The sequence below is a fragment of the Nipponia nippon genome, unplaced genomic scaffold, assembly GCF_047370975.1.
Source record: "Nipponia nippon isolate SJK-2023a ecotype South Korea unplaced genomic scaffold, ASM4737097v1 scaffold_10, whole genome shotgun sequence".
Lineage (NCBI taxonomy): Eukaryota > Metazoa > Chordata > Aves > Pelecaniformes > Threskiornithidae > Nipponia > Nipponia nippon.
In genome coordinates, this window is record NW_028262291.1 from 36,049,522 (window position 1) to 36,064,784 (window position 15,263).

At 33.2% G+C, this 15,263-nt stretch overlaps 1 protein-coding gene across 2 annotated transcripts in view; it reads right to left on the reverse strand.

Annotated features, from left to right (window-relative positions):
- Positions 1–15,263, reverse strand: part of RYR3 (ryanodine receptor 3) — a 254,392-nt gene that overhangs the window by 126,425 nt on the left and 112,704 nt on the right. The window contains exons 21-33 of one of the 2 annotated variants that reach the window (XM_087746608.1): positions 13,848–14,064; positions 13,542–13,646; positions 11,899–12,002; positions 11,363–11,446; positions 9,440–9,599; positions 8,874–9,021; positions 7,707–7,912; positions 6,821–6,995; positions 4,946–5,154; positions 3,501–3,685; positions 2,727–2,763; positions 2,195–2,355; positions 1,467–1,632 (exon numbers count right to left, since the gene is read on the reverse strand). In XM_087746608.1, the coding sequence (XP_087602734.1) occupies positions 1,467–1,632; positions 2,195–2,355; positions 2,727–2,763; positions 3,501–3,685; positions 4,946–5,154; positions 6,821–6,995; positions 7,707–7,912; positions 8,874–9,021; positions 9,440–9,599; positions 11,363–11,446; positions 11,899–12,002; positions 13,542–13,646; positions 13,848–14,064 (1,957 nt within the window). Of the gene's footprint in view, positions 1–1,466; positions 1,633–2,194; positions 2,356–2,726; positions 2,764–3,500; positions 3,686–4,945; positions 5,155–6,820; positions 6,996–7,706; positions 7,913–8,873; positions 9,022–9,439; positions 9,600–11,362; positions 11,447–11,898; positions 12,003–13,541; positions 13,647–13,847; positions 14,065–15,263 lie in introns of those variants that run through there. The other variant, XM_087746606.1, reaches the window with a different exon arrangement.

Below are 15,263 nucleotides of genomic sequence, written 5' to 3' on the forward strand. Positions count from 1 at the left end.
ACAGAAATAAAAAAATCCATATTCTTTTAGATGAGAAAACTGCTCCAAAACACAATAGAACTTAAATGAAATGTAAAATACCATATACTGAAAACTCTGTATGCAGCATAAAGTTATTTCAGAGCTATGACTATTGGGACAGACAAAACAAAGTAGGGCCGGGTATGTATATTCTAACATTTTTGATAAGGAAGAAAACCACAAACCCAAATCCAGAAACAAAAGGTATCCTGGACTGAAAGGCACTACTAATAGAATTTGTCTTTTATTTCATTAAAGCTTGAAAGTAACAATATAACTCTCAGACTCTGGCCAAAGATAAATATTTCCTAGTAACAATAATTGAATTTGTAATTTCTAATCTTGTTTGAAGGTCAGAAAACCATTCCTAACTCAGAACAAAATAAAACATCTTGTAAACCACTATTTAAGATCTCCTTTCTACTACAAATACCTTAATATTGGCCTAACAATTAATGACAAAATCTCAAATACACACACACACAAAATCTTTCATTTACTTTTCTGTTGTAGACAGTGGGTTTTTTTCTGAATATCACCATGGAACAATGCATTGCTTTCTTCTATGTCAACAAAAACCCCACAAATTTGTAATATAGATAAAACTTAAATGTTATTGAACTAAATTTAATGGAACTTTGTATACTCACTCCATTGAAAATTAATGTGGCAGGTTGCACACAGACTGTAAATGAGGGTGGGAGATGACCTAGCAGCTGTGATTTTGGTATATTTTGTAAGAGTGGTCAGAGACACCGAGATAATCTCTTCCACACTGGATGCTCTACTATGGATAACTGATCTTATAAGAGCAAATCTCATCAATCTGGTGCTGAAAACTTCTGTCAACTACTGATCTATTCGCATAATGACTCCACGTTTAGAGAACATTAACAGCATTTAGGGCCCACCCCATTTATTTTGGCTTTGCACATTAACGCATATTTGAATTTTGTGTTTTGAAACTTTCCAAATCATAGCTATCTGCAGAAGACACAAACCCTGGTAATAATAGACTAAATTTATTTTATCAATCCATACCAAAAATTAATATATCTAAAGTCTAATTTTTATCTTATGCTAATATAAATAATTATTTCCCCTATATCATATAACAGATTTAGTTGACAAAAAAATATTTTAAAGAATAATTAATGTTATAAATCAAGATTCTGAACCACAAGAATTGAGAGATAAAAAAATATTTTTCTGAACATATCTACCAATTGTACTACTTCAACATTTGAAACAACTGCAAGAATTTAGAAAAATGTAGCATACAAGAGAGAGAGAAAAAAAAAGCAGGATAAAACAGAATAATATAGGAAAACATGTTATTGTCACATGAATAGTGTTCAGTTAGATTTCACAACAAGAAAAAACAATTTTATAAGAGCATCAAAATGACCAGCCTACTAGATAGCTTCCTGAAAATCTGATAATACCTGATAACAAGTGCCAAGCTCTTTCCCATTGGCTGTGAATGACAACATTCCAGTAGCCAGGTCAACAAAGCATCCAATTTCTAAATCAACATTACTGCGACCTGATCTCTGGGAATTAGCAATTACATCTCCTCCCCAAACCATATAGCAATTGCTGCGCTTCACACTGTAAGAACAGCAAGAACAAAGAAAATAAATCATAGGTCACAGTGAACTGGACTAAGAATTCGGTGAAGACGTACTTTTCAATCGAGTAATAGTTAGAGATCCTCAAAGCTGCTTGTGGTGCTATTAGTTTTGTTTTCTCATTAACAACCCCCCTTTTTAAAATAATGTAAGCGTCATGGGTAAGGGATCAGACTAAGTGCACCTTTATTTTTTTTTTCCTTTTTTATAATTACAAAACAATTTCACATGCTTCTGCGTGCTTCTGTAAGATACATTAAAACAAATAACAGGTTCATCCACAGTGACCACATATGGATGTTAAAAGAAAGAAGCATCACAAAGCATTCTTTCAAACAGAACATTAATGATAAATATACTCACTTTAACAAGTCTATATAAAACACATTCATATATAAATGAGCACAGAACATGCCTACTCCAGAATCCATTTTCTTATTAGTTTAAATTAATGTTTAAAATATCATCAAGCTTGTGAATAATTCACCTTTGAACAACACTATTAAAATACAGTCTTTAATAACTGATAAATAAATCCATACCTTTCATGAACCCTGCCTCTCTCATCACCTAAAGTAACTGTCACTGTACAATTTTTATTTAGGTCAAAATTCTCACTGTAAAAATGATAGTCTGGTGTTACCCAGCCAACCCAGACAGAGGATGGGTCTTGGCCAGCAAATATCCGTAGTGAATAAAAATACTGAAAAGAGGAAAAGAACATGTTAGTAATAGAAATCTAAATTATTTTATCAAGGAATACGCAACTAGTGATTAAAAAAAAATCTCCTATATATCAAACGTTAATAATAGTAATTCACATTCTCTTAATAAGTCATTTGAAATGCTCATAAATTAAAAAAAAAAAAAAAACCACAGACTAGTGGCTTAAGATAGTGAGGTTTATGCCTCAAGTCATACTACTCTGGACATTATTATTTATACGCAGTATTACATCACAGCAAATGATTAAAAAGGCTTCTTTCAACACATCAATTTCTAACGAACATGCTGCCATGACTAAATCTACTTCAAAAAGTAAGAAGAACTAAGCATCTCAATGTATTTACTCACCGTTGTAGAAGCAGCAGCAGTTTCTTGGCTATGCTTTCTAAAGATAAAGGAACATCAGTAAATTAGTGTAAAAAAAAAAAAAAAAGAAAAGTAGTTGAAAAAGTACTCATTATTAAACTAAGTGTACTTAACAAGCTAACTCATGTTTGCTGGGTACTGAGTATGCATGAGTAAATCAAGTATGCAAAGACTGTACAGGATACAAATATACACCCAAAATAATTGATTGCAGTTAAGGGGGAGAGGAGGGGAAGAGATAGATTTACAGCCGTTAACTAAAGATAAAGGCAATGCCGGAAGGTGCTGAACTCAGTAGTACCTGGTAACTTTAAAAATCTGTCCCATAATGTTTTTTTCTCTGCATGGATTAGTCACTTTTCCAATAACAATGAGCTATTGAACAATAACATAGATGAGCATTAATCCAGTGGGCAAAAGATTCTGAGCTGGTTTTCCAGCCTGGCTGAAGAGCTTTGCAAATCCTAATGATTTTGAAAGGATGGCAGCTGCTTAGCAATGAATAACTATAAACCTCGTGATGCACGTCTTCAGAAACAGTTCTCTTGTCTGGGTATAGCATTCTGCAGCAAAGTTGTGCTATAAATTTATTAAAACCATCAAGAACAAAAAAATCTCAGTAACATGCATCCTATGCTAGTGTGTGCTCAGTGCAAAAACAAGTATGAAATCTTGAGTGTACAATAATAAAGAATAATAGAACATCTTACATTTACATTGAGAGCATGAAATAGGATAACTAAAACCAAGCCTAACCTTTTTTGGAAAACATCAGATGAGGCATTTTCCATACCCATGCCGAAGTGGAATGATGAGCGGAACTCAATGGGCATACTCAAACGACAATATATCATGTCTGAATTGCTGTTCTGCGTGCCAAATGTTTTGTGAGTAACTTTTAACCGAGGTGGAGTCTCAATGGTTCCATCAATTCTCCATATCTAAAAAAAATAGAAGTAATTTTAAAATAATACTATTCCAAGAAAAATGCTGAAAACTTTCATTAAGCAACCAGAGGATAACTGAAAGAGTCAACTTAAATTTTTCAAAATAAATTTCAAAACTATGCATCTTTCTTCTCTGACAGGGAACCTAGCCTAAAGAGCAAGGGAAGCAACAGATTCAGTATATCCTGACTACAGTAAATATTTTCATGTTCCATACAGCATTTAAAAAAAAAAAAAAGTACAAATTTTATTAAATTAATTCACTTTGAGTGCACAAATCATGGAAAAATTGCTTCATAAGAATCAGTAGTTTTCTACCACAATGAGAAGAAACATCAATTAGAATCCTTCAGATGACTATTATGAAGTCTGAGCCTGATATTATTATTGTCTCTTGTGCTGAAAAAGTGACTATGTTTTTAAACTCAGTGATAGGAACATTTCAAAAAGACAGGAATACAGTTGAAATGATCCTGATAAACTGAAAAAAAATGCTCAGATCATTTAGCTGGAATTCAGTGAAATGTATTTTATTTAAAAAGAAAATGTTCAAAGACAAGTATTAGGGAATAATTGGCTAACCACCTAAATTAAAGTAAATGGCCTACGGATTATAGTAAAAAAATTGATCAGGAATTCAAATATATCATTGTGGAATATATTAACATGGAATATTTTATACAAAACATAGGATATATCATTCTGTTCTAGAGTAGATTAGTTAGACAGTTGTGGAATTCCTATCACTGGTGCATCCTACAAATGAATGAAACAGATATCACTCAGCGACACCACAGGTACACTTAAATGTCCGTTGGATTAGCAAAGTGGACTAAATCAGTCTCTGTTCAGCTCACACTTCCATTACCTTAAGTGATGCTGAATTCATTTTAACAATTTTTAGATATTTAAGAAAAATGCATAGTAGAGGGGGTTTAAAAAAATGAAAGCGAATGTAAGATAGAATATAAAAAATGGTTCTAAGAAATCACAACTGACATGTTTCAAGTAGCTAACCACAACAACATAAATTAGTAAGACATATAGTAGAACAGATAGGTATATCCATATGAATGGTAATACTACCATAAATGAAGCTGGAGATAGACAAGATCATCTGGAATTATCTAAGACTGACTTAATAGATTTATATGACAAACTATCTGATGACAGTAAGTATTAGTAAGGGTTTAATGTCTCAGCTTGCTAAACAAACAGTTGATAAACAGGTGTCTCCCTAACATGTAATGTTACCTCAATGTGAGGATGATTTTTTGGCACATTGACAAATGTTGGTAAGCGTTTACTAAACCACATAGCAACATCTCGGTTCATGTTGACAGCAAAAGGTTCAAAACCTTCTTGAAGGCCACACATTGTATAATACTTGAATGTACTGGCATCCATTCCAAGGTTCATACGACCAATCTGAGATAGACCCAGTGCACAAATTGGAACAAAACCTAAGAAAACGATACAACAACAACAACAAAAAAACCAACAGTAATTTATTTGGAGAACACATGCATTCTATTTTGGATCCATCTAACGTGAACTAAACTTTAGCTCCTATAAGTAAGGCACACGAAGTGATGACAGTAGCAAGGATTTAAAGCCACCTTAAATACTAATGTCTAAGTTCAATATAATTGCTACCAAAAACGCTGCAGACTTAGGCAATGAATGGACATTACACACACTATCCCATTTATTTAAACATTAAACCAGTTTAACAATTGTTATTAGTAAGTAGTAGTAGATTTGTGTGAGAAATGAACAAAAAATGTCAAGTCAAGAGGTAGTTTTGTGGACAATCAGATTTAAAACCCAAGATTTGCTCAACTCAGTTATTCATTTATTAGAAGAATCAGTTATCTTCATCATTTTTAGACTAATAAACATGCCTTTATACAATGAGTTGGACACTGACCAAGACAACCTTGGCTAGATCAAAGTTATTAATAAATATTAAGTATGGTCTCTGAGGGCAATGAAGTTTCAAAAGCACTTTGAGATGAGGTTCAGGTATCTCAGTACATATGTTTAAAATTAGTTTGTCATCAGTAGCTATAAATTTGTTGCCAGCCTTCATCCCTCCATCATTCATGATGGAAAAATACACACTTCTTTAATGCTGGCATTTTTTATGACTGAACTTCTTTGGTCTCCATATACCTGCAACAGCCAACTGACAGGGATGAAAGGCTGTTGAATTATTTCTCCATCTCTCAAGAAACAGAACTCGGAGCAACTTCAGGGAAAAGCCAACAGTTCAGCCTCTAAAGGGGAAATTTTCTCTCCTACACTTCAACTTTAAGCCTTCAGAAAAGCTCTCTTAAAGCAGTCCCTCATTCTCCACCGTTAGAAAAACTGTATCAACAGTCAGACCAAAGAGGGATAGTGAGCAATTGCAGAGTCTTCTTGCAATTACTAACATGCATGAAGCTACTACTGGTCAGAGGAGACATGCTTCCAAAGAAAACGTCAACTAAAAAATAAAACAAAACAGTCTGAAAGCATTCCCTGCCTCCTTTAATACAGTCATGTAGATACTACTGTTCAAAAAAGCAAAGGCCAAAAACAGAAGAGGAAAAACAGCCCAGGAAAAGGAGAAATGCAGATAAGCTATGAATAAGAGAAAAAAAAAAAATTACAAATCAGACTCAATTTATGTTGCAAAGATTTGTTCTTTTGGTGCAGCCTTTCACCACATAGTACTCATTTTGTCCTTCACAGACAAGAACATAATATGTGTATGCTCCAGTGAGATAATCAGAGACTACATTTTCAGCTTTGGAGAATTTTTCAAGGTGATTATTATTACCACTTCTTCTTAACAGTGAAGTTCAGTCCTGTGAGTAAGTCTAGCAAGGCTCAAAGAAAATTTCCCCATTCTGATTGCTGAAATCCCATTAATATCTACTTGTGGCTAAAGGAAAAAAGAGAAAATCAAGTTGTGTCATCTAAGTGTTCTTAAAATAATTTTTTATGAAGTTAATGTGTAGCACTATCTGAAGGCTCTGATCAACGAAACATGATTTCTCAGCTCACTAAGCCATTATGACAGACTAGTTTTTCTGGGGTTTGTTTTGTCTTCTCATAACAATGTAACTGTAAAAAGAAAATTACCACTTTCTATTCCAAAGTCAGCAAATGCAAGTTCTGAACCTTTACTGGTTATAAGCAACTCTCCATTCAGAGTAAAGATAATTGATTTGTCATCCAAGTTTATCATACAACCAACCACATCTCCTGGTTGCCAGCTTCGTCCAAAGAATCCACTGCCTTGATGCCAACGCTGGCCCTAAACAAAAAAACAAAGTAAATAAACACCATGCTAAAATTAAAAAATAAAACATACAATAAATAAAGTGAAACAAACAAATATTTCACCTTCCAGGATCTCAAAGTAATTTCCAAACAGTACGGATCATGGCTTTCAGGTAATTAACTAAATTACTATGTCAGTTATTTCACATAGAGAAACTAAGGCACCCTAACTTCAGTAATATGCAAACAGCAATTTAGAACCTGGATGATAACCACTGTTCACTGGATTCCACTTCTCACATGCAGTGTCATTATCATCCTTCCGGTCTTTTAGGAGTCAAGTTTGGGAAGAAAGAATGTGCAAAAAGCAGAAAAGACAGAAAAGGGAAAACAGAACTGTGGTTCTCTCTTCCAGTCATTGTAAGAAACTTTGTTTTATTTTTGTAAAACACCACTTATAAAAAAAGGAAGTGAATGCTGTATTTTGTTTATGCTTACGACAGATTTCTTTACTCAGTTGGCTATATTCTAGGAAGATAGGTATAAACCAATACACCTTTGTTAGCATAATTTCAATGACCAGAACTGAAATGCAGATACTATCCAGCATGAAACAGAGCTCAGAGATACCTTTATATGAATCAAAAATATTCTAGTAGTTGATCCGGAGTATACAGAGGAAACCTATACTGCAGTTCTCTGCCTAGCCTGTTCATAGGTGAAAAAAAGATAAAGATGTACTGACTTTGCTTCCTTCAAATACAAATGCTTGGTCATCAGCTCCCAACTCTATGTCAGGTCGACAGCCTGGCCTTGCCCAGCCAACACGCATATCTCCACCTGTCACAGCTTCAAATTCAAAGTACCACTTTCCAGACTTCACTGCATAAGACTGTTCTACTCTGAAAAATCGTATCTTGTCGATGCTGACTTTTTCCACTGTTTGGTCAGCTGTAAAAATAAACAGAGAAAAAAACCCCACCTTTTATAATTAGATGAAACTACAAATGCCACTGTTTAGCTTTTCATCTGTCCCTAGTATTTTCTATCTCTGAAAACAGCCATTATCTACCATTGCATGTTTAAGAACCTTCATAGTAAATGTTAAAAAAGAAGGAACAATAATCAGCATACAGAGGCTAGCAGATTCTAATTCTATACAGGATGAGTTATTATCCACTATTTAGAATGAGAATATTTCAAAGTACAACTCAGTGCAGAGCCTCAAACACAAAACTGACTACAGGAAACCTCAGAAGTGTAAGATTACTACATGCAATACAATCCAATGCAATAATGCAGTATTACAACACAACAAAATACTTTCCTATACAAGTCCATACATTTAGAACATTTTTAAAAAATTATAAAATAAGTTTTGTTTCAGTTTGGATTTTTGTCAAAAAATTACAGTGGTATAGCAAATATGAAGAAAAACTTCTAAACAAATTTCTGCTCCTGATTTCAATACAAAAAAAATTATTGAACTTGGCGTACTTCTTTGACTACTTCTGAAGAACTGAGCTTGACTTGAAGTAGTCAAACCTAATCTGCATACCATGTAAAAAAAAAAATCTTTTAAATTAATCCCATATTATTTTCCTTCTTTCATTATTTCCAAAGGAAACCGGTATGTCCACTCACACTCCAGACTTTCTCCAATCAAAAAAGCATGGAAATTAGAATTATCATAAAATTAACTACAACCAATCTTTTTAAAAAAAAAAAAAAAATCTAAGTAATATACGTCATTTACAAAGTATATTTGCACCTTTCATTAAAGTCCACTGCAAAAATACACTACTATTAATTCATCTCATATGTTTTTCCTATCTATTTCAGTGTTTTATGGTTGTTTTTTCTCCCAGCACTAGGGAAAAAAAAGGCTATGATTCTTATTGAAAGTACATACCTATCTCTTGGTCAGGTGGCTCAATACTATAACCATAGCCTGCAAATGTTCTAACAGCTTCACGGAGGCTATCTCTGTTTGATTTTTTAGTACGTTCATCTAATAATGCATATGGCACTAGCCGAGGATTACGCTTGTTCTTAAGATCCTAAAAGGGGTTATAAAAAAGAACAAGAAGAAAACTGTGTTTAAACACCACAAAGATATTACATAATGAGAGAGTGTATTCTGAAATAATGTTAAGGTGACAGGAGAGAAACAATATTGATGAAGAACAGTTCTATGAGTGCAAGCCCAGTTGTTAATAATATTAAAAACCTCAAAAGAATGAAAAAAGTATGGAAATATATTCTCAAACATCCTGCAGCTGCAGGCATGCAGGTCTGACAATCTACTCAGACTTGCATGGGCAAGGCTTCTTTTCCTGCTCCCCACCCCCTCTAACTTTTCCAGACATTACACGGCATTCAGTATTTATCCTCTTATTTAACAGTCACAACTGATGTTCTAGAAAACAAAATCTCACGTTCTTTACTTATTCCAAATGCATCTAAAGAAGTCCTTACCTGCTGAATGCCATAGGTCCATCCTTGCTTTATTCTGTCTTTTGCCCAGACATTATGTGCATTTTCTGCTAGTTTGTCAACTAGAAATTCTTGAGAGGGTAACAATTTCACTTCAGAGAGATCAAGAGGGGCAGGTTTATATCCATTTGACATCATGTAACTGTAAGTCAACATAGGAAAACATAGAGTCAAGATATCCCACTGATGGTATTTAAAGTTTTCTATGTGGCATTCATAGGGTGGGGTTCATTTTCTCTCTCCACTTTTCAATCTCCTACTCTCCCATTTCTTCGCAAAAATCCTGCATTGCATTTGGTCATTGACTAGTATATAAACTGTATCCTAGCAGAGAGTCTCATTTTCCACCTACTTCCATCCTGTCTAATTAAATGTGACCCAGATCGGTATATGCATCCCTAAATAGTTGCTATGAAAAAAAACAAATTGTTATTAAATAAGCACCCTTTATTTTTTATATATATTTTTCATTTAAATTTTTAAAGTAATTTCTATTTTAAAGATCTTCATCATGACTTCTTATGAAATTGTTTTTTATGCATTATTAAGTATGGGGTTTTTTATATACTAGCCTGTAAAGATTGCGTTACCATTTTTCCAACAGATGAAAACATATTTTAACTATTGTTCTTCCCACTTTTTCATTGAATAATAAGTTTAGTAGTTTTTTAGTAGCAGGTATTACCCTCTGCAACCCTTCCACATAGTATAAAGACTACTCTGCTATTTTAGACATATGCAGACACTCTTGTGCTCAAATCAGATCATTTCCATTTGTTAGGATGATTCATGTAGGCAGCAGATAATTTAACAAGAGTCAGAAACTAAGATTTATTTGTTCTGTTATTGAAGACAATAGTATGAAAACAGTATTATGATAGGCTGCCTGCAGTATGAACCTTGGGAAAGGTTCTTTTTTCCTTTTTTTAATTAATGCCATCAACTGGATCAAGATTACCATCTCCCATATCATAAACGTATTTATTTTACCGCTCTCTTTAAAAACCTAACTTTGTTTCTCATGGATAAAACTGTTTCAGGATAAAAGACATCTTGTGGGTTGATAAACTGATGTGAAGTGGCAAGTATCCAAATACTATTTCTGTCTTCAAGTTTTGTTGCAGGGCAGGGCTTTAATCTGTCCCAGGAGCGCTACAGAATCCCCACAGACAAGGCTAAAATACAAATGTAATCCTTGATTAATCTTTGCCACTTTTGGGGTGATTACTACCAATGGCTTAAAGATGTCTAAATAAAAAAGATCATTCAACTATTTTAGCTCTGACTGCCACAGTTTAGCTACTAAATAAAAATTAAAGCAAAAACCCAACTGTATTTTATGCAATAATTTATATATGTACATTTCCTAGAAATGTGCGACATTATAAGAACAGTAATTTTCTATTTTTTACCTTCTTTAAAGAAATGCATTAATAATGTCTCTGGAAATGTGTGTATGTTGAACAAACCTTTTCTTTGAGGGGAGGGAAAGAGAGGTGCAAATCGAAACAGGAGTTATGGGAAAATGGTATACCCTTTTTCAAGTAGATCAATTTACCATCATATACATATACTGTTCTTCCCTATGTGATAGAAAAGCACTGAAATATTGCTTTTAACTTTGGAGCATCTATTCTACGATCATATTACACAGATATAACTGCATGTGGTTTAAGTATATGACTGACTGTGTCTCTGTGAATCACTCCACAAAGGGATGTAATGCAGCAGTATTCACAGTCAACTATCATTGCAAGCAAGGTAACGGACCAACCATGTGCTCTGTCAGTCCATATCGGGTACGGGGTTCATATCAAGTATTTTTTAAATGACCTTACAATATTTTTGTTTAATTAATACACTGTAGTTACAAATAATACATAATAGTTATCATAAGATACATACTTTTTAGGAAGTTTGACTTTTTTAAGATCTTCCTCAGCTGCTGGATGAGCATGAACAATGTGACATCCAAGGGCCAAAAGGGTTCTGCCAACATAAAAAAATGCCAGTAGTGAAACACAACATTATAGTGCTCACCCATTTTATACATTTCTTTTGGTTTTAGTATAAATACGCAGAACTAATGATATTTAAGAACCAGGGAAGTAATTCAAAATAATGGAATTTTAAACCCCAAAGATTTTAACTTATCAAAAATAATAATTAAAATCTTCGAAGTCTAAAAAGGTGCAAATCTGTGGCTTGAAAGTTATGCCACTTTATTAAAACCAACAGGATTTTGTGTTGTTTTTTTCTTTGTATCTCTGTAGAGACAAGATTTTTCTAAATTGCTCTGAATGTGTTCCTGGAACTTCTAGCAAAGTTAGCAGAACACATTTTGAATGAGATATTTCTAATGTATTTATATCTTACAACAGTATGAAGTGCTTGAATAAAAATAATAAAAAAAATTTATTTTCTTTAAATTTAAAGCTCACTTGAGGGTTTCAGTTGACATTTGTAGATTATAATTCTTCTCTGTCTCAGGTAATTTTGAGAATTCCACAAGACAAGGATGATGCCTTTTATTATCATCCCGAATCTGTAACAAAGCAACAGAAAAGAGTACTTTCCTGATACCAGATTCAAGACAGAATCAGAGTAAAAAATCAGTTAATTCTTTGCAATAATGAAGACATTGTAAACAATACCATTTATCTTTGTTCAATGACAGTTACTCATCATTATATAAATTAACTTTCCCATGATTCATTTATAATGTACACTGTAAGTACTCCTTCATAACCAGTAAAATCAGAAAAAAATATAGCTATTTCATGTGTTCTGCATAAATACACGAAACACAAAAAAGCAAGTCTGTAAAATCAATGAACATTTCTGCTGAATGCCAAAGCAATATATGCTCAATAGAGCATAATCTGATCAGTTGTACCCACTACGATTTAAAAACCTTAAAGAATCATTTGGTAATGTTTTCCAAATTCTACTGGAATAATAAAGCAGAGCTTTCTTTTTCTGATACCGACATAGGTCTCTGAACACTTATCTGACTCTTAATTAAATAAGCTCTTTCACTCAATGCCAAGTGCTTCTATCCTGTTGGCAACTAAGAGTCACAACATTTCACATACGAAAACATTTTTCAGTTGCCAAAGCTCAGAAACATTAAAAAGGTTAGTAAAGCTCAGAATTTCAATAGCAACAACATTTTAGCAGATAGTATGATAGAGTTATTGAAGAAAAAGGTAAATCAAGTCCATAAGTAAAAACATCAGAAGATAAGAGAATGAAAAAGATTCTTCTGAGGTACGATACAGTTGTGATGGGCACATGGAGGACTACCCCAGTAAATGTGAATTTGAAAAGAAGCAAGATGAAATAATCTAAATTCAAGGCAGAATACAGCCTTCAGAATTTTATATTACTACAGGAAGGTACCAATTTTAATATAATTGTTGAATTTAATATAATATTCTGAGTATAATATTCTTGGCCTACCCTTTTAATTGTTTTTCATTTGATGACATCCATTGGGCAGAGAATGCTGTGTCATATGCATTTAAATAATGTTGACCAGATGGCCTTACTCACTTCAAGCTGTTAGGTTGTACCACATTATACAGTATCATTATAATGATAAGTTTTAACTGTAACTAATTAAATAAAAAAAATGAGCTTTGAGGAATTTGAATGTTTACAAGAGTCACCAAAACCCGTTCTCCATTATCAACAGAAGCAAATTTCCACAATGGACTTTTTGCTTGTTATCTCTTTGATCCCCAATACTAGAGCAACAAAAGAGTTAGTTGAGGGGTTAGTCACTATTGGTATGATTTTCAGTAGAATACCATCTTGGTATAGCTAGTATGTTTCTCAATTAAGATATTTTTTCAAATGGTTAATTACTTATAGTGCTAAAATATGTGTCTGGTTTATATTTCAAATTTGCCTTCTAATCACTAGTTAATATCACTGTCTCCTGCCAGCTCACATATTCATCTATTGTTAGTAATGTACAGACCACCATTAATACTCCATTCAACTTCCAAGTCCAGGTTTTCTGGTAGGAAACTTAACCTAATATAGGTGACTGTACCCAGACAGGTCATTCAAAACATACCTTGCCATATGTCCAGCCCAGTTCTATTTTATTCATTCCCCACAGTTCATGGATATTTTCAGCTAGTTTGTCCCTGATCTTTTCAAGATGAAAAGGAAGAGCAATCTAAGAAGAGAGCATAACAATTCCACAAATAAGAAAAGGTTCCAGTTACCACACTTTGTAGATCCAAGATCATCTAGTTCAATTAAATACACCACAACACACAAATGATGAATTGCTAAGAAAGGGGACAAGCTCTTATATTGTGAATTTAAATTTTGTTAAGACATATTTTACAATTCCATTATTGCATACTTAACATACCTGACTGGTGTCTATTGGACAAGGGATAAAGGAAGCTTGGGAGAGGAACTGTGTTGTACCCAGCAAATCCCTCACTCCATCAGAATCTCTCTTATATTCTTTCACTGGTTCAAGTTTCATCTTCTCTTTTGGAAGCAATGCTTCATAACAAGGAGCATAGCCAGCAGGAGGCAGAAATTTAAACTCTCCATGACGTCCACCCAATAAGAAACGAACTCTGTGCAATTTTCAATTAAGAAATTATACTCTTAAATAGTCAGCATATACTAACATTATAAATAAATCATTTAGAAAGTTTTCATTTAGAAACATTTATTTGAATAGGATTTACAAAAATGCAGGTGTATTTCATGCTTTGATAAACACCAGAGAGTTACTAAGCATTCTTACTAGCAGATACTATCAATAACACCATCTTCTACCCACTACTTTTTGAAAATTTGTTTTGGCCAAAGAAAAACTAATTATTCAATGCAGTACTGTATTTAAAAAAAAATGTTTCTTACTTAAAATCAAATGGTTGTAAATTGTCACATTTTTAATGCATTTAAATGATATGGAAACACAAATCTAATTTAAATTGGACTGTTAGTCTCAAAAAATCCCGTAGGGACTATTTATATACCACTTAAAAGTTTTAAAGTAACTTCTCAGTGTGCCTATGCAGGCAGTTGGCACATGAGAAAAAACCCAGAGTATATGGTGAAAAAATCCCACTGTAATCATAATGCATAAATCAAGCAAACAAAATTATACCAAATACTACAACTGGGAATGAATTTCAGAAGTGTAACTAAGATTCCTATTAAACCCCTAAAGTTTTCTGTTTCTCCTCAGATATATATTTTTCATATAAATTTAAGAGTGTACCAGGAAAAACAACAAAGACAAAAACTATCCAGCTGCATACTTTGGTCCCCATGTAGGCAAACTCTAGAGGTAAACAACCACAGAAGATTAAAAACAATTGTTATCTCTAGGAAACAGCCCATACATTTGTTGTGATAGGGTGACCAGAAGAAGCCTATACCACTTTTTACTTACACTTCTAGAAATAGTAGAACTATCAGATCAATATATTTCATTGACAGCAAGAGACATTAATAATATAAAAAGAGGAGAAAAATTAGGACACAGTTTTCTCAAACAGGATGTATGTAAGCACAAGTCACAAATATCTGAAACTGTTCAATGTCCACAGGAAATATATTATAATTGATTACTTCTATTAAGCTTGAACTTCCTAATTTCTTTTTAAAAATACATTGTTTAAAATATTTGAATGATCCCAAGGCAGCTAAATATTTGAGATGACAACTTTGAGCTTAGACCTCTCTTTACGGCAAGCCTCCATACAGATCAAAATACTTTAAAAATAAAAAGGAGGTCAATTTTATTCTAAGACATAGAAGTCTA